This window comes from Lontra canadensis, unplaced genomic scaffold (assembly GCF_010015895.1).
Source record: "Lontra canadensis isolate GAN:19392208 unplaced genomic scaffold, GSC_riverotter_1.0 scaffold9, whole genome shotgun sequence".
In the NCBI taxonomy this organism is placed as follows: Eukaryota; Metazoa; Chordata; class Mammalia; order Carnivora; family Mustelidae; genus Lontra; species Lontra canadensis.
The window spans coordinates 32875898-32898664 of NW_022631003.1; the positions used below are offsets into that span (position 1 = coordinate 32875898).

At 37.0% G+C, this 22767-nt stretch overlaps 2 protein-coding genes across 12 annotated transcripts in view; one reads left to right on the plus strand and one right to left on the minus strand.

Annotated features, from left to right (window-relative positions):
* Window positions 1-5811, plus strand: part of CASC1 (cancer susceptibility 1) — a 61437-nt gene extending 55626 nt beyond the window's left edge. For 4 of the 7 annotated variants that reach the window (XM_032855237.1, XM_032855238.1, XM_032855236.1 and 1 more), the window contains 4 exons: window positions 1799-2013; window positions 2797-2964; window positions 4330-4489; window positions 4522-4589. In XM_032855237.1, the coding sequence (XP_032711128.1) occupies window positions 1799-2013; window positions 2797-2964; window positions 4330-4449 (503 nt within the window). In that variant the 3' untranslated portion in view covers window positions 4450-4489; window positions 4522-4589. Of the gene's footprint in view, window positions 1-1798; window positions 2014-2796; window positions 2965-4329; window positions 4490-4521; window positions 4590-5161 lie in introns of those variants that run through there. The other 3 variants (XM_032855242.1, XR_004382368.1, XM_032855241.1) reach the window with 3 other exon arrangements.
* IRAG2 (inositol 1,4,5-triphosphate receptor associated 2) overlaps window positions 4597-22767 on the minus strand; it is a 46514-nt gene continuing 28343 nt past the window's right edge. For all 5 annotated transcript variants that reach the window (XM_032855244.1, XM_032855246.1, XM_032855243.1 and 2 more), the window contains 13 exons: window positions 22350-22407; window positions 20448-20511; window positions 20337-20364; window positions 19930-20070; window positions 18206-18340; window positions 12487-12634; window positions 11557-11600; window positions 10011-10073; window positions 9851-9897; window positions 9471-9572; window positions 6895-7002; window positions 5858-6117; window positions 4597-4807 (listed from right to left, as the gene is read on the minus strand). In XM_032855244.1, the coding sequence (XP_032711135.1) occupies window positions 5874-6117; window positions 6895-7002; window positions 9471-9572; window positions 9851-9897; window positions 10011-10073; window positions 11557-11600; window positions 12487-12634; window positions 18206-18340; window positions 19930-20070; window positions 20337-20364; window positions 20448-20511; window positions 22350-22407 (1182 nt within the window). In that variant the 3' untranslated portion in view covers window positions 4597-4807; window positions 5858-5873. The remainder of the gene's footprint in view (window positions 4808-5857; window positions 6118-6894; window positions 7003-9470; window positions 9573-9850; window positions 9898-10010; window positions 10074-11556; window positions 11601-12486; window positions 12635-18205; window positions 18341-19929; window positions 20071-20336; window positions 20365-20447; window positions 20512-22349; window positions 22408-22767) is intronic.

The window sequence follows — 22767 nt, forward strand, 5'->3', positions numbered from 1 at the left end:
GTATAAAATTTGTCTCTGACTACAGCAGTAGTATACAACTCCACTAATTGTTCCCATGGGGAAACTTTTTTCCAGGAAATACTAAAAATTGGAGAATTTGTTTATAGGTGATACTTAATTTTTACCTTTAAAAAATTAAATAAATTAAAATAAATTAAATTAATTAAATAAAAAAAAATTTATGGGGCACTTGGGTGGCTCAGTGGGTTAAAGCCTCTGCCTTCGGCTCAGGTCATGGTCTCAGGGTCCTGGGATCGAGCCTCGCATCGGGTTCTCTCTGCTCAGCAGGGAGCCTGCTTCCCCCTCTCTCTCTGCCTGCCTCTCTACTTGTGATCTCTCACTGTCAAATAAATAAAATCTTAAAAAAAATTTTAATTTTATTACTGTAAAAATGAGGAATTATGAATCTCTTACTTTGTCAATATAATTGTATTGAATTTCAGAGTTAAAAATAGTGAGTGGATCCCTCATATGAGGATAAAGCCATGTGGATATGGATAAAGCATTCGAGGGAAGGGAATGACTCGTGTATTCCATAATTATGCTACACAATAAGAAATACAGAATAAATGGGACACATTTCCTTCCTCTAGGAGTTTTCAAAGTTGTAGGGGAGGCAGACAAGGAAAAGCCACCTAATATGACACAATAAGGTGCTGTGATAGGTAGAAGTGTTATGGAGCAGCCCAAGGGTTCCACCTGGAGCATTAAGCAAGGCTTGTCTTGGTATGGAATGTTGAACTGGGCCTTAAGAGACTAAGAACACTGGCATGCAAGTGTTTGTGCGGCCGTACATTCTCCTTTTTCTTGCGTATATACCTAGGAGTGGAACTGCTGGATTGAATGGTAAATTTATGTTTAACTTTTTAAGAAGCTGTCCGGTTGTTTTTCAAAGTAACTGTACTTTTTACATGCCTGCCAGTATTATAGGTTTCCCACTTTCACATCCTTGCCAACATTTGTGATCTTTTTTATTCTAGCCTTTCTAGTGAGTATGAAGTGGTATTTCAGGGTTTATATTGTACTTCCCTAATAACATCATGTGGAACATCTTTTTGTATGTGTTTATTATCCTTTACTGGATTTTCTTCAGTGAAATGTTCATCCAGATCTTCTGCCCATTTTCAAATTCGGTTGTGTTTTATTATTAAGTTGTAAGAGACACAAAAGACCACCTACATATGATTGTATTTATATGAAAAGTCCAGAAAAGACAGATCTTTAGAGACAGGAAGTATATTATTAATGGCTGCCTGTGGCTAGAGGTGAGAATGGGAGTAATTAACTATAAAATGGATGTGAGGGAGCTTATGGAGAGAATAATAATGTTCTAAATTGGATTGTGGTAATGGTTGCACAACTGGGGGAATTTACTAAAATATATACTTAACACAGGTGAATTTTAAAGTTTTTGGTTTTTTTTTTTTTTTTTTTTTTTGAACAAGATGAGAGATTCTCTAAAGGATTGATTACTCTAGGAAGAAAGGACTGCGTGTGCAGAGGCTCAGTGGATGATGCTGTTGGGGGAGAGGGAAAGCATAGCTAAAACCAGGTGTCAGAAGTGCAAGGGGTGAAGCCAGAAACATGAGTCTTCATTCTGAAGGCCTTAGATACCATGCTGAGGAGTTTGGATTTGATCCTGTAGCCAGGATGAACCTCCCAGCAAAAGTGGCTTTTTGTAGAGATTCTCTGCTGAATGTAAAAGATCAATTTATACACCTTTGCAGTTATTTGGGTCATTCATCTCATTTTTTTGTATAGAAAAAATGAAACTGTTACTTTCTTCCTTATTATGAAGGTAAACATTGGCAAACTGATGGCATCAGCAATGTCTCTTATAAACCAGAAGACAGACTTATAACATTCAGCCTAGAAACGCTTGGCCCTGTTACCTTGATTCAGGATGCTCATATTAACATGCCATTCCAGTCATGGGAACTAACACCACTCGATGTGGATAAAGTACTTTTGACTGTGACTACAGTATTTACTACAATTCAAATACAAATTAAGGTACGTCACAGAGAGTAAGTCATATGAAAGAGATAAACCGCTTGATGACAGTCAAAGTATGTCAAAGTAATCAGTCACTGGTGATTGACATATTGAAATGTTGCAAGTGTATTTAAAATATACTTTGAGCCATAATTTCTAAATGAAATAGTGATTGGATAGGTAATAACATACAATAAGCAGGGTCCAAACTTGCACCCTTTCATAGAAATAGGCCACTTAGTGAAGCTTCAAGCCTGTTGCAGTTTTTGATCCACTCTAAAGAGGCTTCCTCTTTAAAACCAGAAGAGGAGGGTGGTTCTGTCACACAGTGGATAGCACATTGGATTTCTAAAACCAGAAGAGGGATGTGATCTCTGTATACCTTCAAATTGCCACTCTGCAAACTTTAAAACTGGGTAACTTTGCATTATTACCTTAAATCTTATGTGTAAAAAAACTATCCTTAAAAGTTGCAACATGACGAGCTATCAAATAGCTACTGTAATTCAATGTGACCAGTGTTCTTAGATCATAACTCCTACAATGGGAGGAGAACTGAGAGATCTTCCAGTCTCTTGACTGTTCAGATAAAGCCCCCAAAAAGTTGACCGATGGACTGGTTGAGATAACGGACTTTGTGGCTGACTTCTCCGAGCTGGCCTAAAGCATATCTGTCCTGCATACTTTTTTATACAGAATGATATAGAGCTAAAACAAAACAAAACAAAAAACTAGTATGAAGAAGCTAAAGGCTGGAAATGGAATCATGATGTAATAATTTATCTTTCTTCTTGAAACTAGGAAAACCTCTGCCTGTTAGCATCAATCACACTAAGTAACAAAAAGCAGTTCTCTATTTTGGAAGGAAAATGGATGACTCCTATTTCTTTCATTTGTGCTTTGAAAGAAGCTGGATTGAATATCTTCCCTAGTGAACACTCTCATTTTTATGTTGTTATAAATTATAAGGTAAGAACAAATCTTCCAAATTTAATGTAAAGGACATTTAGAATGGTAGCCAGTATTCAATGTTATATAACTCTTCAGGTATGGTTTAGGTTTTCTATATTCACTTACACAAAATTGATTGGAAGGAATAAATGGCAGGACCAGAAATCCAGAGTTCTCTCAAGTTTAATAATCTTTCCCAAGAAAGTAAGCCTCTAGTATGATCTTCATATTGACAAATGGGCCATTATTCACACAGCTGGTCAGTTAGTGCAAAGGTAGTTAGAGCAACTTCAAATTTTCTGTATTTTCTTTCTTCTTCCAGGCTGGATAGATGTAAGATTTCCTAAAAGATTAAATGACTCAGAAGTTTCCCAAACATAACAAATTTGGTGAAATTAAACACATAAAAAGACCACTGATAGAGAGAACCCACTTCCTTCCGTTTCTTGGGAGAGGCTCCCTGTCTGCATACTGCTTCATGTTACTCATAAGGCTTTAGTTAAATAAGATCCTTCCATGTTAAACTGTGTGTTCCATGAGGATGAGGACTGTTCTTTCATCACCTATGATTCTAGTATCTAGCATACTCCTTGAATCAGATGTTTAGTAAATATTTATGATATATCAATGAGGCCAAAGTAGGCTCCAATCATGAAAGGTGTTCTTGGCTATAGAACTCTTCTGCACAAAACAGGTTAAAATATGCCAGAAAATGACAGTATGGGTATATCTGAAAATAACATCATTAACTGTGTACATATGTGTAGGGGGAAAAAACCACCTTAGTTTTAGTAACTCAACTGCCAGTTACTCTACAAATGCTGCATGTAGTGTACTAGTCATCTCAGAATATTCAAGAATTTTTTTTCTGAACATTGTTTTAGATGCTTAAGATCCATTAGTGAATAAAACAAGGTTCCTGCCCTTGTGGAGCTTACATTCTAGCAGAGGAAGGCAAAAATATACTAGATTATCTTATATTTTATATATATTAAAAAAAGGAAGATCAGGAATCATAGGGCAACATACAATATCAAATAGTATTGGAAGAGGGGGCCTTCACCAAGAAGGTAGGATCTGGACCAAACTTGAAGGTGGGGAATTTAGCCAAGTGGAGCTCAGAGAGCAAAAGGAGAAACAAAGAAGGTGATAATGGGGTATATGTGGGGCAGGGGTATGTCTGATCATAGAGGCCCTTTGTAGGTCATTGTTAGGACTCTGGCTTCTCTTCTGAAAGGCAGCTCCATTGCCCTGTCCTGTCAGAGTCATCATGTCATCTGACTTATAGATGATTTTTTTCTGTGTTAAGAAGTGACTGTAGGAGGCCAAAGATGGAAGACTTTTTGAAAGGCTTTATGATCAACTGTGTTTTTATATTGACAGGATCCTTTGATAGAAATGAAAGCTTATCGACAGCTGGCCCTGCTAAGTTCCGCTTTTGCATTTGGTTGGAGCAAGTGGAATATAGTATGTAGTTCAAATAAAGTTATAATTAAGGTATAGTATACAAACCCCATAAAATTACTTTGTCCTTCCAAAGAAGATACTCAAAATTACTTTGTCCTTCCAAAGAAGATACTCAAAAGCTAAATGAATGTAGGCCATGGTTTCTCCTCTTGAAAAGGTTAAAAAAAAAAATTAACATTCAAATAGTTTTAAAACTTCATTTTTGTTTATTTTGTCAAAAATATAAAACCAAGCTATATAAAGGCTATACCTTCACTGTCCATTATGGTATCAAACACTCTGGACTTCAGGGTAGTGTCCTGACAGCTCTTTACATCAAAATGAGAACAGACGGAAGCTTTTTTCCCCTCAGAGACAGGCCTCCAATTGAACTTTCTGGCACATTTACTGCTGCCTGATAAAAAAGATAGCATAAGTGAGCCATCATATTTACTTGTATATTGTGTGTTTCTCCCACTCGAATATAAGCTCCTTGAGGATAGGATTTTATTGTTGCAATTGTTATTAATATGTTTTTTTCTTCTTTGTTGTTGTATCCCCAGCACCTAGAACATTCCCTGGCAAATACTAGCTACTCAAGAAATCTCTGTTGAATGAATACATACATACAAACATGGTTTAAGAGATCAGACGCTAAAGAGTGTTTCTTTTACATTAGCAATTTTGGGGACTGAGTTCAAATTATACTCTGCCAAAATACCTATTAGAGGAACTATTAATGGATTTCTCTAATTTTCTTTTCCTGTAGCTGAAGGAACACCTTAATGAAAAACCTATTCAGAAACCTAATTGGACCCTTTTAATGTTTAGTGGTGACAGAGCACAAAGGCTCAAGATCAACGAAAACAGTGAGACATTCTCTGAAGCCCTTAAAGAAGAAACTGAGTTTCATTCTACTTTATATCACATGGTTAAGGATTTTGCTTCCCCAAAAGCCATGGAAAAAATTAGGAGCTCCAGCTGCCAGCTGATTGACTCTGTGTGCTATATGCTGCTCTCGACCAGAGTGCTCAGCTATTCCTAATCCCCGCTGACAGATTTTATGCAGTATGAAGTCAAGCAACCCAGAGCAAAATCAGGCATTTCTTCGAAAGCAATGTAATGAGTGACTGTAGTTCAAAAGGTTATTAAAATCTAATAAGCATTTTGTACTCAAATTTTATTTTTTAAAAAGTGGGGTTTTTTTCTTATGAATATTTGGCCCACTGAAACTTTCACTTGTTACTCTATTTGAATAAATTTTAACAAGCAATATGTAATATCTCCTCCTCAAAAAGCTCACTAAAAATCATAGGCAGGCTTCTTCCCCATTGTATTTTAATCAGAGAGGAACTCACAGAAAGAAGGGATGTAAAATATCTTGCAGTCCTTCTGAGACCCTGTGGTTCAACTCTCTAATTTCCCTAATTTCAGATACTAAAACTTTAAAAATCAAGACACATACATTAAGATGTGCTAAGTCACATGGGTGGTGGTCCATTGTGTTGGAGTCTGGTGAATGGCCACAAAATTTGCTCTAGAGACATCCAGGAGTCCCCATCTGGTATGGGAGCAGCATCCACAGACTTCTGGAAGAATCGTCCTGTGAGGAAGCTCATCAAAGCTGCAAACAGCACAATGAACGCAGCAGAAAGCCAGAGTGCCTTATTCGCCTTTCTGAAGGAAGTCTTGAGGTTTGTTGCCCAAGCAGCTACTGTGTCATAACTGTAAGGAAAATACAAATTCAGAATTTGGCAATAGCAACATTTTGTTTTGCTATTTGTACTGTTGGCTCCTTTTGCCAACAGTACCAGTCAAGTCGTCACTCTGCCCTACCTACCACAAACACTGCCTTGCAATAAGCTACGTAATGTGACCTGCTGTCTTGGTTTGGCCCACAATTTGCCCCACTCCCACCCCAATAATTTTTAGAATTAGAGAAATGATTTAAAGTTAAGAAATGCCATGGTGATGATCTGAAAATTAGGTGACTCGGGCATTATTTAACTCCTAACAAGAACATTTGAGTATCTCATTATTTCAATCAGGTAAGGCAACTAACATTTTGTGGAGCATGATATGTGTGTATATACACATGCCACTTATTTCTCACCATACCTGGGACTTTTGCTATATTCAGGGGTAAACTATTTTTAGTTTAAGAAATGAGACACAAAGAAAAGCTTATTATAACATCACCTATGTCTTAGCATTTTGCATGTTCTGCTACTGTCAGCCCTATCTATCTTTTAGGTGAAGAAATTGGTGCTTAAAAGTAGATGAACTTGCCTTAGGCCATCTGGCTCCAGAACCAAGTTCCTAACACTGTGACCTGTCACCAGTTCAGGGATAACTCCTGTAGACCATGTGAAGTTTGTTTTTTCTCTTAAATTTAACAATTTGACAGGTCTTTTAGTATCTTGACTAAGATTAATACTGTTAACCCTGCCTCATCTTTCCCCATTCCACAGAAATGGGATCATTAGCAAGCAGACAACTTACAGTGAAGAGCCATCCCATTTTGACGGATTATTTCTCTTTTCAGAAAGACTTGGCTTTCTTGTCCTTTCTGCTATTTCTTCTCCAGGTGGTTCTGAGTCATCTTTAGTTCTATAAATAAGTATTAAGTTTAAATGTTTGAAAGTATGGATAATATACCAGATTTATAAAAATACTGCAAATTTTATTGTATTACTAAAGCGGCTCTCAAGTATTTGTTTTGCTTTAGAAAGATTTGATATATAATTCTAAAATCAAATCACTAAATTTTTATTTCTAGGAATTTAATTTTAAAAACTTGCTATATTTAGAAAAATATGTTGTAGGAAGTTGGGGTATTAGCCAGGGGATGAGTAAAAAGGAGACATTTACAAACATGTAAATGTTTGTACATGTAGAACATGTAGAAGTTGATCAATTATCACCACTAATAATTAACCAGTATTATTAACCTGTGATTTCTTTCTCTGCTTATGTGTAGTAACCATACTTTAAAAAACAAAGGCGAATATTTCTTCCTCTGGTTTTTATTCAACATATGGTAAAATTTCTCTCCTTCTACCACATAATATATTAACAGTGGATTTTATGCTAAACTGGAGTAACATCAAAGTGTCATTGTTTCTTTAAAAATCTTAATTTTAAAAGTGTTTATTCACGGATTGACTTATTTCGCTAAGCATGATACCCTCTAGTTCCATCCACGTTGTCGCAAATGGCAAGATTTCATTTCTTTTGATGGCTGCATAGTATTCCATTGTGTATATATACCACATCGGAGAAAGACAGCTATCATATGATCTCCCCGATATGAGGGAGAGGAGATGCAACATGGGGGGTTCAGGGGGTAGGAGAAGAGTAAATGAAGCAAGATGGGATTGGGAGGGAGATAAACCATAAGTGACTCTTAATCTCACAAAACAAACTGAGGGTTGCTGGGGGGAGGGGGGTTGGGGAGGATGGGGTTATTATGGACATTGGGGAGGGTATGTGCTATGATGAGTGTGGGGAAGTGTGTAAACCTGGCGATTCACAGACCTGTACCCCTGGGGAAAAAAAATATATGTATATAAAAAATTTAAAAAAAAAGTATTCAATGAGCTGGGAAATAGAAATTGGATCAAATATATTTTAAATAAAATCATATTGTCTAAAGAGTTATTCCTTTAACCTGCACAGAACTTGTTTCATTATCATGTTTACTGATGAATTCCTAGCTGGACTTGAATTTTGAAATTCCAAGCTCATAATGCTCTCACTATTACCAAAGGCAAATGTTTCTGAAAGTCATTTTTTTTTTTTTTCCTCTTCTTGGACATCTACAGGGAATGTATGTGGCTGGTTTTAGTTTTTAAAGGAAACCTGGCCCAGGGTACCTGCGTGACACAGTTGGTTTTAATGTCTACTCTTGATTTTGGTTCAGGACATGATCTTGGGGTCGTGGGATTGAGCCCCACATTGGGCTCCATGCTCAGTGGGAGTCGGCTTTTTCCTCTCCCTCTGCTCCTCCTCCTGCTTGCCTGCTCTCTTAAAAATAAATACATAAAATCTTTAAAAACCCCAAATCCTGAATTCTTGTAAGATTCTCAAGACTTCAGTTTTTTGTTTGCTAAGACTTCTCAGTAGAAATCATGCCGTATTAACCAAGAGCAAAAAATAGACTATAATCTTTTGAAGAAAATCGATCTTTAACCCAGATCAGAAAAATCCATTATGTTAACTCTAAATCTGAAAAGGGATTTCAACACATGTAGTAGGCTCCCAGGATTCTTTCATCTCATTTATTTATTTTTTAAGATTTTATTTATTCATTTGCCAGAGCAAGAGTGAGCACAATCAGGGGAACCGGCAGACAGAGGGAGAACTAGACTCCCTGCTGAGCAGGGAGCCCGATACGGGGCTCTATCCCAGGACCCCAGGATCATGACCCGAGCCGAAGGCAGATGCCTAACTGACTGAACCACCCAGGCATCCCTCCTAGGATTATTTTAAAAAGAAACATAAAACCTGAGGATAGGCATTACATCTTACTCATCTTTATACCGTGAACAGACACTTCTCCAAAAAAAATATACAAATAGCTAACAGACACATGAAAAAATGTTCCACATCACTAGCCAGTGGGAAATACAAATCAAAACCACAATGAGATACCACCTTATACCAGTTAGAATGGAAAAAACAAAACAGGAACCAACACATGTTGGCTAGGATATGGAGAAAAGAGAACTCTCCTACACTGTTGGTGGGAATGCAAGCTGGAACAGCCACTCTGAAAAACAGTGTGGAGGTTCCTTAAGATGTTAATAGAGCTACCCTACAACCTAGCAATTGCACTACTAGGTATTTACCCCAAAGATACACACATAGTGAAAAGAAGGGGCACGTGCACCCCAGTGTTCATAGCAGCAATGTCCACAATAGCCAAACTGTGGAAGGAGCTAAGATATCCTTCAGCAGATGAATGGATAAAGAAAATGTGGTCCATTTATACAATAGGAAATTACTCAGCCATCAGAATGGATGCACACACACACACACACACACACACACACACACACACCCCGAGTTTTACCTACTTGAGTTCACATTTTTCTTCTTCAGCATCTGCCCAGGAGTAGGTGCTAATAAATCGATGTAATGAGGGACGATGTTCACTCTGCTTTGACCCCAAAATACGCCTAAGTAAAGATGATTATAGCCACTTGTCATATACATCTGTAGCCATTGTCAATTTATTTCCGACTACCTGAATTATTACAAAAATTATGTTCTATTTTTGGTTGGCACATTCACATATTTCATAGTAAAATTCCATGATTATACACCTATTTTATAATTATTGTGCATATATACTCTGTGCAAATCAAGTGTCACTTTATTACTTATTGCCAGCATTTACTTCAGTCAATTACAAAACAGCAGGGTTCCCAAAGAGCAACCTGAAAATGACACTTACCAGCTGCTTGATCGCCTACCGAATCGGTCATTTTCCATCCCAGCCACCTTTAAATTTCAGATGTCAGAGAAATAATGAAATACGAATTTAGTGAAGTTTATGTTTTTGTTATATGAAAATGAATATGCTTTTGATGAAGAACACTTAGGAACTTGCTTACCATTCCTGCATTTCCAATATTTCTGGGCAAAGAGGCAATGGTCACCCTTCGGAGCGAAGATGGCTACCCAAAGAGGGCAGAAGTACATTAGAAAACTATTAGTATTTTATCATTGGATACAACACTAATGGATATCCTTGTACATACACATCCCTGCATTTGACCACTGTTGAGTTAACCTGTAGACATAGTTTGGTTATGTCCAAATTGCCTTTCAGAAATATTGTGCCAATTAATATTCTACCTTCTTCAACACTGGATGAGCATAATTTTTGCCAAATAAGGTTTCTTATTTAGTTTTCTGGTGACATTGAACACTTTGTTATGCAAATAATCATGTATATATCTGCTCTGGGAACTCTATGATCTTTGCCCATATTAATTTTATTAATGATAATTCTGGCAGGAGTTTTTCATTGTTAATGCAGCCGAATCTGTCTGTCTTTTGCTGTCATTTCTTTTATGCTGTGGTATTCTCAACTCAAGAGGAGATAAATGTGTACCTATTTTCTAGCTTTTTTTTTTTCCATGGTTTCATTTTTTGCATTTAAGACATTTAAAGATGGGTGTGATATTTTGATAAGGGATATGTTTGTCAGCCTCAGATGTGCATGGGAAAATGTTACATACCACTGTGATTCTTAAAGTTTAAGTACAACTTCAGGAAATAAAAAATATATTAAATGTAGGAAATAAACTGAAGAAGCTTAAGGTGAATCTTTTTTTTAAACCACCATTCCTAATTTCGTAGATTAGCTGAGTATCAAGAATATCAAATTGCAATCCAAGAAACTTGGGTTCTTACCATGGTTCTGTCACTACATGATCATAACTAATCACTTAACTTCTGGGAAAGTGATTTTCCTCATCTGTGAGAGAGAGGTTTGGATGGAATGATTTTAAAGTCTCTCAAAAGTTCTATGAAATCTAATTTTCGAACTGGCAAAAACTGCTGGTTGACTTTCAATATCCCACTCCCCCCTTTCTATTTGGTAAAGAACTCCCTGATTTTCAGTTAGATATAAAACCCAGAATTCAAATGGATTTTCTAGTCTCATTTTCAATCAAGAATGACAAGGAAATGTTATTTGGGACTTCTAGGAATTGTCATTAGAAGGAGAAGGAATACTTGTTTTTATTCTTACAATGTGACTCGATGTAATGACCAGGACTTGTCCCTCCCTGTACTGATGGAGCCCCCTCAGACCATGAAGTGGAAGCAGAGGGCTGAGGGTGGTGAAGCGGCGAGAGGAGACTAGGTCCTCGGGATTCTGTGAAACCACACTACCATATTTGGACTGCCTATTTCCAACTCAAGTTTTACATGAGAGAGAAACTATCCGGCTTTCCCCTTGCTTCCAGACAAGTGTAACTGAACAAATATAGTAAAAAGTATAAAAGCATACATACATAAGCTTAAACACACACATGCAGATCTACATAAATATACATATGATTTACATTTAAAACTATGTTGTTTCAAGTAATATTTTAAGACCATTTCATCCGAAACATTTGATAGACTGTTAAGTCAACTGGTAATTACCTTGGAGTTTAGAGAAGATGAACGTTTTTTAATTTGGCAGTCATCTGAAAGGAAAAACACATTTGCACATTTGAGGAATTACACAAGCAATTTATTGCAATGGTCTTAATTCTTTACAAAGAAAAGCAATAGAAATATTTAAGACCCTAGAGACTACCAAACGGTAAAAATACCTGGTTATCATTTGGTGATTCGTAACAGTTTCCATCTTAACTGATGGAATACTGTCCTCTGTCACTGTCCACGTCCGCAATGCTTAGCTAGCACATAGGAGATGCTAAATGAATACATACTGAATAAATGAATCCCAAACTACAGATCAGAAGGTTATCAAATATGATTACTTTTCCTAGAAAAGGGAGTCATTAAAATAGTTCTCAGAAAAGTTCACATTATTTAAAATAAAACTATTATAAGATTTATATAAACCCTATATTTTAAGGCATTTTCCATGGTCTCAGATGTCTCCTTATTTTCCAATCCATCTGCCAGCTTACTATGCCAGAGTCATTCCTTCTTCAAGAAATAGAAAATCATTGTTGATGAGAGTGGCTCGTTTAACTTACTGGGCTTTGCTTTGTGTGTGGAGAAAGAGCCAAATCTAACAAACCCTAAGTAGGAGAACATTAGAGGCAACTCAATGGGTTGGATGAAATATATTCTCATCTCAGCAATCTAATTTAATGAATTTTTGGAGTCATTACCAAAGAGTCCTCTGTGTGTCCCAACCTGTTTCTAACTTAACATTTTACTTTACATTTACTTTACTTTCTAACTTAACATATACTTTGTATAAACAGAAGGAATGAATTATTATTCTAACATAGCCTTAAGTGTTTTATACTAAAGACGTAATAAGAATTAACAAGAAAGAGAATGAAAGAGGAGACTCTCAGAAAAACATAACCGAGTCTATTAAGCTTTTATTACCTTCATCTTCGAGAGGGTTAAAAGACCTTTCATTTTGCAAAAGAACCTGTTTCAGTTCTTCTAACTCAGCATGCTCTTTGGCATACATTCTCTTCAGGTTTTCTACATGCTGAATCATCACTTCCACTGCTTTACTAACCCGGCTTTCCTAGTAGGAAAAAAAAGAAAAAGAACAAATCTACATTGAAAATATTGTTCTTGATATCTAGTTTAAAAATGATTAGACACATCTATCTTCACTCCATCCCCAAATCTCACTAAAATGACAATGAAGGTTTTTAGTTAGTTTGTTTTTTAAAGACGACACAGGACAAAAAGAACAGAAGAGGGTAAAATGAAATTCTGAAGGTTAGTTAGTAGAAGGACTAGTGGAGAATGACCAAGATCTGAAAAAGCTGAACCCTAAAAAAGAGTAGGAAAAGCCTACGAGCAACCTGGGCTGCACCACAGAAAACCATTCAGGCTCAGGAATTAGTGGTGTCTCTGGAATTCAGTGTGAAGACAGATAGGGGAACAGAAGAAATGGTGGAAAACCTGCAGAAAAAGTGACGAGATCTGCAGATCTCCCTTATTTGGGCCAACTGAGCAACTTTCCTTCCCCATTTTGCTGAAAGACTAAACACTGAATATCTAGAGAGAGAGAAAGAGCCTGTGGATTAGGCAGTAACAGCTGATGGTGAACAGATCATACAGAAAACAGATTTAGGCAAAAGTCTGTATACATATTGAATACTGAAACTCCTAGCCTGTTTTCTCCTTCCAACTTGCAAACACTGGTAGCCAGGCTTAGGCTCAGAAAGCAGGCAGTTGGAAGATTTTCCTCTGAGGACTCTAATGTAGCAAGATAAAAGTCTTAAAACTCCTGACACCAAGGATATCCCAGTGAAACATCTCAAGTTGTGTGAAGCTCAGAGCCAGTAAGAACCCTCCTCACCCAACGTGCAGTCCTCATTCCACTACCTAGGGGATCATAACTAGTCAGAGGAAAGCTGCTTCTGTGAAAGAGGAAAATCAACACAGAAAAAAAAGCAAGGTGGAGGAGATCAACTACAGAAAAGCTTCAAGGGAACCTGCAGTATCTTCAGAGAGTTAAGAGTAAGTGTTACATCCATGAAATAAGAACAAGATAAAAAAGCTACATGCTAAGAATAAAAAGAATCTGGGAATTAAAAATATATTAAAAATACATAACTCAATAAAATAGTTTCAAGGTAAGGTTGGGGAAATCTCCCTGAAACTAGGAGGAGAAAAACAAAAACAAAAAACAAAAAACACTGAAGGCTAGAAAAGAGATGAAAAAGAACCTGTTCAGGAGATCCAACAGACAACAGGAACTCAGAAAGCAAAGAAAATTATCCAATATGCGGAAAAGGAAATAATTCAAAACAATCTCTAGAACTCAAGAACGTATTTTGCCAGTTTATATCCATTCAGGGTCTAAAACAATCAATAAACCAAATTTTAGTTAACATATAATGTAATATTGGTTTCAGGAGTAGAATTTAGTGATTCATCACCTAGCATACAACACCTAGTGTTCACACAAGTGCCCTCTTTAATACCCATCACCCATTTACTCCACCCCCTGCCCACGAACCTCCCCTCCAGGAACCCTCAGTTTGTTCTCTATAATTAAGAGTCTCCTTTATGGTTTGCCCCCCTTTTTTTTTCTTCTATCCTCTATGTTAATCTGCTTTGTTTCTTAAAAATCCACGTATCAATGAAATCATATGGTATTTGCTTTTCACTGACTTACTTTGCTTAGCACAATACACTCTAGCTCCACCTACTTTGTTGCAAATGACAAGATTTCACTTTTTTATGGCTAATATTCCACTACACACACACACACACACACCCCATATCATCTTTACCCATTCATTAGTCAATGGATATTACGCTTTTTCCATAATTTAGCTATTGCTGATAATGCAGCTATAAACGCCAGGTGCACGTACCCCTCCAAATTTGTATTTTTGTATCCTTTAGGTAAATAATAGTGCAATTGCTGGGTGATAGGGCAGCTATATTTTTAAATTCTTGAGGAGCCTCCATACTGTTTTCCAGAGTGACTGCCCCAGCTTGCATTCCCACCAGCAGTATAAAAAGATTTCCCCTTCTCTGTATCCTCCCCAACATCTGTTGTTTCCTGTGTTAATTTTAGCCATTTGGACAGGTGTGAGGTGGTCTCTCATTGCAATTTTGATTTTTATTTTCCTGATGATGTATGATGCTGAGCATCTTTTATCTGTTGGCCAACTGATGTATTCTTTGGAAAAAATGTGTCTTCTGCCCATTTCTCACCTGGATTATTTGTTTTTTGGGTATTGAGTTTGATAAAAGTTCATTATAAATTTTGGATACTAACCCTTTATCAGATATGTCATTTGTAAATATCTTTTCCTATTCCAAAGCTTACCTTTTACATTTATTGTTTCTTCACTGATTCAATTTCATTACATCCTTCTGTTCAGATTTTCTACGTCTTCCTGATTAAGTTTTAGAAGACTGTATGTTTCTAGAAATTTATCCATTCGCCTATGTTGTCCAATTTGTTGGAATATAATATTTTATAGTAGTCTCTTATAGTCCTTTGTATTTTTGTGATGTCAGTTGTTATTTCTTCTCTTCCCCGTGTTTGAGCCTCTCTTTTTATCTTAATAAGTCTAGCTAAAGGCTTACCAATTCTTATCTTTTCAAAGAAACATCTCTTGGCTTCATTCATCTATATCATTTATTTCTTCTCTGATCTTTATTGTTTCCTTCCTTCTACTAATGTTGGGCTTTGCTCTTTTTCTAGTTCCTTTAGGTATAAGACTAGATTGTTTGAGACTTTTCTCGGTTCTTGAGGTAGGCCTGTATAAACTCTAAAATTCCTTCTTAGACCTGCTTTTTCTACATCCCAAAGATTTTACACGACTGTGTTTTCATTTTCTTCGGTCTTTATAATGTCCTCTTTGATTTCTTTGCCTGCTGGTTGGTCAGTAGCATGTTGTTTAGCCTCCCAAGTGTTTTTATCTTTTTAAGTTTTTTCTTGTAATTGATTTCTGGTTTCACATTGCTGTGCTTAGAAAAGATGCTTGATGCGATTTCAATCTTATAAATTTATTGAGTTTTGGTGTTTTTTTTTTGTTTTGTTTTCTTTTTTTGTTTGTTTTTTGCTTAACGTGATCTAACCTGATCTAAACTTCCACGTGCACTTGTGGAAAGAATGTGCATTCTGCTAGTTTGGGATGGAATATTGTGTAAATCCATCTGATCTAATGTCTTGTTCAAAACTACTATTTCCTTATTGATTTTCTGACTGGGTGATCTATCTGTTGATGTGAGTGGAGCATTAAAGTCCCCTATTATTACTGTACCACTGTCAATGTCTCCCTTCATGTCTGTTAATATTGGCTTAATGTATTTAGGTGCTTCTATGTTGGGTGCACAGAGATTTACAATTTTATATCCTCTTGTTGGATTGATCCCAATGTCATCATGTAATGCTCTTCTTTGTCTCTTGTTACAGTTTCTGTTTAAAAGTCTATTTTGTCTAAAGACAAAGCCTATTTTGTCTGATATAGTATTGCCACCCCAACTTTTTTCATTTCCATTTGCATATTTTTTTTTCCATCCCTTCACTTTCCTCTCTATGTGTCTTTCACTCTGAATTGAGTCTTCTGTAGGCAGCATATAGAGGGGTACTGGTTTTTTTTTAGTCTTTCGGTCATCCTATGTCTTTTTATTAACGCATTTAGACTATTTGCATTTAAAATAATGATTGTTACATGTGTACTTATTGCCACTTGGTTAATTGTTTTCTGGTTGTTTTATAGTTCTTCTGTCCTCCTTTCTTCTTCGCTTGCTCTCTTCCCTTGTGATTGATGACTTTCTTTAGTGTTATGATTCCTTTCTCTTTATTTTTTGTGTATCTATTATAGGTTTTTGGTCTGTGGTTACCATGAAAGTCATACATAACATTGTAAGTACATAGGAGTCTATGTTAAGTTGATGGTCATTTAAGTTTGAACACATTCTAAACAAACTACATTTTTACTCCCATGTTTCATGAACAGAAAGGAGACCAGTCTGGCTGGAATGCAATAATGCAGGAAGATTATCATAGGACATAAATTTCATAGGGTAAGAGGGTATGGGAATGGTGTAGATTTTTTTAAGCCATCATAAGTATTCAGAGTTTATTCTGAAAAAAAGTGAGGAAGCCACCAGAGGACTTTAAACAAAAAAAGAAACATGATCTAGCTTACATTTTAGAAGGATTATTCTGGCTGCTTTATGGAGAACAGACTATGTTTCAGGGAGTACTGGGTTTGAATGGAAATGGAGACCATTTAGGAGGATATTGTATTAATCTGCAAAAAATAGAATGGTAGCTTAGATCAAGGTGGTAGCAGTGGAGAAGGAAAGAAGTAGTTGAATTCTGATGGTAAATAGGATTTATTCTGTTAGAGTCATTACAATTTCCTGCAGGATTAGAGGTAAAGTGTAATTAGAGGTAAAGTGTAAGAGAAAATTGTTGAAAATTACTCCCAAGGATTGTCAATCTGATCAACTTTGACAGAGGTAAGATTATGTATAGAATGGGTTTTGGAGATACTAAGCAGTTCACTTTTGTATGTGTTGTTTGATTAGTTTGTCCAATATCCAAGTGGAAATGCTGCATCCATAGTAGTATATTCTAGTGTAGAATTCATGGCAAAGGTTTAGGACAAGCACGTGAATTTGGGAGTCATCAACTGACCACACAGAATGGTGTGGGGACTGAAGGAAGATGGACATCACTTGTACAAGGGTGAAACCCTTGATATTATGAAGCCAGGGAGAATGGTGGGACCCATACAGGAGCCTGGAAGGGAGTGACCCGTGATGTTGAGAGAAAAAACAAGAGAATGTGGGACCTGGAAGCCAAGTGAGGAGAGTGTTTCCAGGAGGAGAAAGAGCTCAGACATGCTGAATGTAGCAGATCAGCTAAGGAAAATGAGTAGGTTAAGACCATTTACAGTTTGCACAACAACTGGGAGGAGAGAAATTGGAGACAGTGAGTACAATTCTGTTGAGGAAATTTGCTATAAATGGGAGCAGAGAAAGAGTAGAAAAGGTCAAAGACTATTTTGTGTTTATGTTATCTTTCCCATCTTAAAAACAGCATATTTTTGTGTTCATGGGAATGATTCAATATAGTGGCGAAAAGTGAAGATGGAGGAAAGTAGGGAGAACCTGAGTCTAAAATTCTGAGTAAATTAGGAGGAATGGGTTCTGGTATATAGGCAAGATGCTTAGCCTTAGACAGGATTAGAGACAACTCATATTTTGTACTGGGAAGGGAGGAAAAGTATGAGGGCTCAGATGTTATTAGGTTTGGAACCTGCGGCCATTCCTTCCGAACGACTCAGTGCTTTCATTGAGGCAGGAAGTAGTCATTATCTGACAGAAAAGATGGGAAAGGACATGATGACGGTTTGAAAAGAAAGGAGAAAGTATGAAACTGGTATTTGGAAGAGATTATTTGGATGACTGTCACTGGCTAATGCAATTAAGAGAGGGCGTTTTTTGCATTTTATTTGCATATTCCACTTTATATTAAACACGTACATCTTAGGTAACACAGAAGTTTTTTTTTTTTAAACTTTTTCTTAGAAATGTAATCCATGATTTCAGGGAAAACAAATCCTTCTAGGAATTTCATTGAGCTACAGAAATGAAGGCAGATTACCTGATTAATGGCTCCCAGCATCTCAGCCTTACTGGCCACTCGTGCAGTGCACTGACTAAGAAGTGTTATACTCTTCTCCAGCTTCTTAACTATTTCCTGGGCATGGTTGTCATCTTCACAAAGTGGTGTTAAAGACTGCACAGAAAGCAAAGTATTAAAATATATCCAACCCAAGTATTCAGCAAGTGATTCCAACAATGACTATGTTGTAAATAGAGAGGACAGTCACATCCCAATTATCTTGGTATAAAGTGAAAAGTAACAATGACCAATAATGAATGATACTGAAATATTAATATCTTTGTTGCCATCAAGCAGACCTATGCAAATGTTCCCAAAACCTTTTATATCTAATCTCAATCTCTTCCTTCCTTCCTTCCTTCCCAAATTTGCCATTTCTTCATACATATGTGTATCATTTTCCGTAATTAACAGAATGGGACATACTTAATTGGTGATGGCAAAGAAATTATGCTTATGAATGAGTTGAATGTATTATATGAAGAGCATGGTTTGAACTTTTAAGTAGAGAAAACATACTAGATGTAGGTATGGCTCTGACTATGCTATGTGCTCGTCCACTGATGACAAAGCATTACTGATCTGGCTAGATGCGGGGTAGGCCTTCACTGCCTTATGAATATTTCTTTCAAACCTGTGCCCTTGATCCAAGATGATGGCCTTCCTGGTGGAGAACCATCCCTCCCACTAGGGTGGAGACAGAATTAAGAGGACAGCAGTTTCGGAAGCAAACAAGCCACTGCTTATTAGCTGAGAGAAAATTTCTAAGACTTGCCCGAATCTAAAACACCATCAACTTTATAGCATTTAAAAAAGGAAAAGTAGAGGGTGCCTGGGTGGCACAGTCAGTTAAGCATCCGACTCTTGGTTTCAGCTCAGGTTGTGATCTCAGGGCCATGAGATTGCTCAAAACAGACAAATGCTGTATGATTTTTTACTTCTATGAAGTATCTGAAGTCGTCAGATTCATAGAAACAGAAAACAAAATGGTGACCAGGCGATAGGAGGAGAAAACGGGGGTGGTTTAATGGGTACAGAGTTTCAGTATGTAAGACAGAAAAGTTCTGGAGATCTGTTTTACAGCAACGTGAACATACTTAACACTACCCGAATGGTTCACTTAAGATGGTTAATATGGTAAATTTGATGTTACATGTTTTTTACAACAATAAAAAAAAGAATATGGTTTCTCAAGTTTTATTTCTTTCCAAAAATAACCCTCTTAATTTTCCAACCCACCTCTATATTTATGGTGATTTCACAAAATGGAAAAATAGTGGTTGTTATCTGCGTACCTAGAGAGGGCTTGCCAATCATCTGACAAGACTAAAATCAATCACCATTGTCTTTTTTCAGTTAATTAAATAGAAATAGACTTTTGATTCTCATCTTTGAAGCTTAAAATTGACATAATCTCCTATTGCTCAGTTTCCTGCATGATGACTGTTCTGCCTCAAACCTATTTGAACGTCCATAGAAGGCAGGTGACTCACAATGACTTTAAAAGGCATTGGTTTTACTAGTGAATCATTTATTTTAGCCTGATCCTGAATTCTTACTTCCTATTAATTTACATTGGAGTCAGGCAGGGCTTGGCACCTGTTGTCGTTTTTAGTCACACAAGTAAACTTGTATCTAATTTTGAAAACATTATTAACAATAGGATCATCACATGTGGAGTTCCCAAATGTTAGGATTCTCACCTCTAAGAGCTTTAAACAGTCAGTGATTTCTTTCTTCAAATTTTCTTCTGCCAAGTCTCGGGATCTTTCTTCAAGCTTCACTCTTTTCTCCAGGGTGAACCAGTCACACTTAAATCCCAAAGATAATCTGAGAAATTCGGCCTGTCATCAAAATAATGTGCGGGTGATGGGGAGAAAACTGGTTGTAGGGAAATATTTCAGTTTAATACCAGATTATGAAGAGTCATTCTTTTTCCTCCCAGCAACATAACGCTGGCATGCCTCGGCTTTCCCTGCGCTTAGTCACTGCCAAGCCACCCAGACACCAGATACAGCTTGGGTAAAAGTATAGAGTGATGATAGACAAGGGGGTCAGAAACATTTTTTTCTCTCTTTTTTTTTTTTTAACTTAAAGGGAAAAAACTCACCTCCACCTCCTTCTCATTAGCAGAAGTGCTGTAGGAAAAGACAAAAAAATTTATTCCAGCATAATTCAACAGAAAAGCAAAAACTGTGAACATGCCATGTGAAGAACTTACTTGTCACTTTGTCTAAAGTTAACGGATTTCACAGTGGTTACAGGAAGAGAGGAAACAGCAGTGTCTATTAAAAGATAATAAAATAGTATTGGGTTACAAAGGTTCCTGGCTGAAGGCACATTCAATCAAATGTCCTCTCTCCATGACACAAAGGCATTTCCTTGAAGAATGTCTGAAATAATAGCCAGGTAATAACATAACTTGCTTCAGAATGCCTGGGTAGCTCAGTCACTTAAGTGTCTGCCCCCGGCTTGGGTCACAATCTCAGGGTCCTGGGCTGGAGCCCTATTGAGAAGGGAGCCTGTTTCTCCTTCTCCCTCTGCTGCTCCCCTTACTTGTGCTGTCTCTCTGGCTCTTTCTCAAATACATAAATAAACTCTTGTAAACAAAATAATGCATTTGCTTCAATATAAGATAACATTATGCTATGCTACTGGGATCACAAGGACATTAAAATCATTGGCTCACACGTCAGCATGTGAAGAGTCTGAAACCTGAAAATATCTGGGTCCAGGAAGAGCCCAGTTGCTCTCTCTGCATTTGAATGTCTATCTGACTTGATCTCAGGGCTAAATGCATACCTTCTTCTGTTACCCTAGTCCTTCTTCAGACCAAGGCTTGAACAGCCGCAGCAGGAGGAAGAGTCATTGTAGTAGTAAGAGTAATGGTCGTAGTACAGTATAATAACAGTAACAATGACAGCAATAGTAAGCATGGCATCACCCATTTGTCACAAGTTTACTACACGCCAGTCCCCAAACAGGACTCTGTATACATATTAATGATACTCTTCATGACAACTTCACAAAGAGGACAATATATTAGTTATTAAGAGTATTAGAGTTAAAAAAAAAAAAAAAACTGATATAAGTCCCAGCTTTGACTCTTATAGCTTTGTGAACTGGAACAAGTCACAGCTTCATCAAACCACCTACAAAACAAGGATGATATTATTTTTTTATAGTAGCTTTTAGAGAACTTTGCCAAGCATCTTTTCTAACTGCTTTATACCTAATTTATTCAATCCTCAGAGCAAACCTGTGTTGGGTACTGTTATCATCTACAGTCCACAGGCTAGGAAATTGAATTGCAATTTACCTTCCATAGGTATTTGGGGGAACGAATTAAATTATGTCCATAATTTAGGGGCACCCAGGTGGCTCAGTTGGTTAAATGTCTGCCTTTGGCTCTGGTCATGATCTCAGGGTCCTGGGATCGATCCCTGCATCGGTGGGGGTTGGGGCGAGGTCCCTGCTCAGCAAGGAGTCTGCTTCTCTCTCTCCCTCTGCCTGCTGCTCCCCATGCTTGTGTTCTCTCTCTAGGTCAAATAAATAAAATCTTTATAAAATGGGAATTTAGTCTAGAACTTAGCATATGATATATTCTCAAAAAAGGTTAATTTTTTAAACTCATCCTTTCCATTTCGCAGATGAAGTTGACACTCAGGTTAAATAACCTTCTGAAGTCATACCTAGTCAGAGAGTCACCCAATATAGTCTGGGTGACTTCAAAGTCCCAACTCTATCCACTACTCCATCCTAATGGAGGTGGAATGGAGAGGGAAGCGTACTAGCACTTATTCTTTAAAATATTATTTACTTTCAGATCAGATCATTAAAAAGATCTCAAAGTAGAGCTTAGAATTTGCTACCAACATTGGCATGGTTCTTTGTTCATAATAACACAGGAGTTATTACAAGTCCTTGGGACTTAATAGTTAATGCAACATAAATGTGGCTTTTCAAAAATGATATAAATTGAATCAAGAATCAATTTTATTGACTGATTTTACCTAGAGATGCATAATTATAGGTATCATATCTTTACTCAGAAAGATTTCACTCATAAAAATATAAGCAGGAACAAAAGTTCTCATGGGGGTTAGAAGAGAACATTCCTTACCTCTTGCAGCACATTGTTTTCTATGCTCATCTATTGTTACTGGTTCCTCTTTTGCTTCCTAAAATCATAAAGAGATTTTATTGCTGTAGGTAGAGTGGAAATCCTTCATAACCAATCATGTTCCAACTTCCTGTCCTCTCCTAACCCTACTCTATCAAAAACACTATGGTATTCAAAGAACTGAACTAGAGGTTAAAGAAGAAAGCAGGACTGGCTCTAAGGGGGTTTCCAATCTAGTTGAGGTACAAAAGGGAAACATATGAACAGCTATAAATGTGATACAAGTTACCGTAAGGCAAAGTAGGATTGATTGCCAAATAAATGAGATGTGAGTAAGTAAGGGCTCTACAAAGGGAGGGGAGAGACACCATGGCTTGAGAAGCAGGGAAAGTCTCTACAGACAAGGAACATGCTGGAG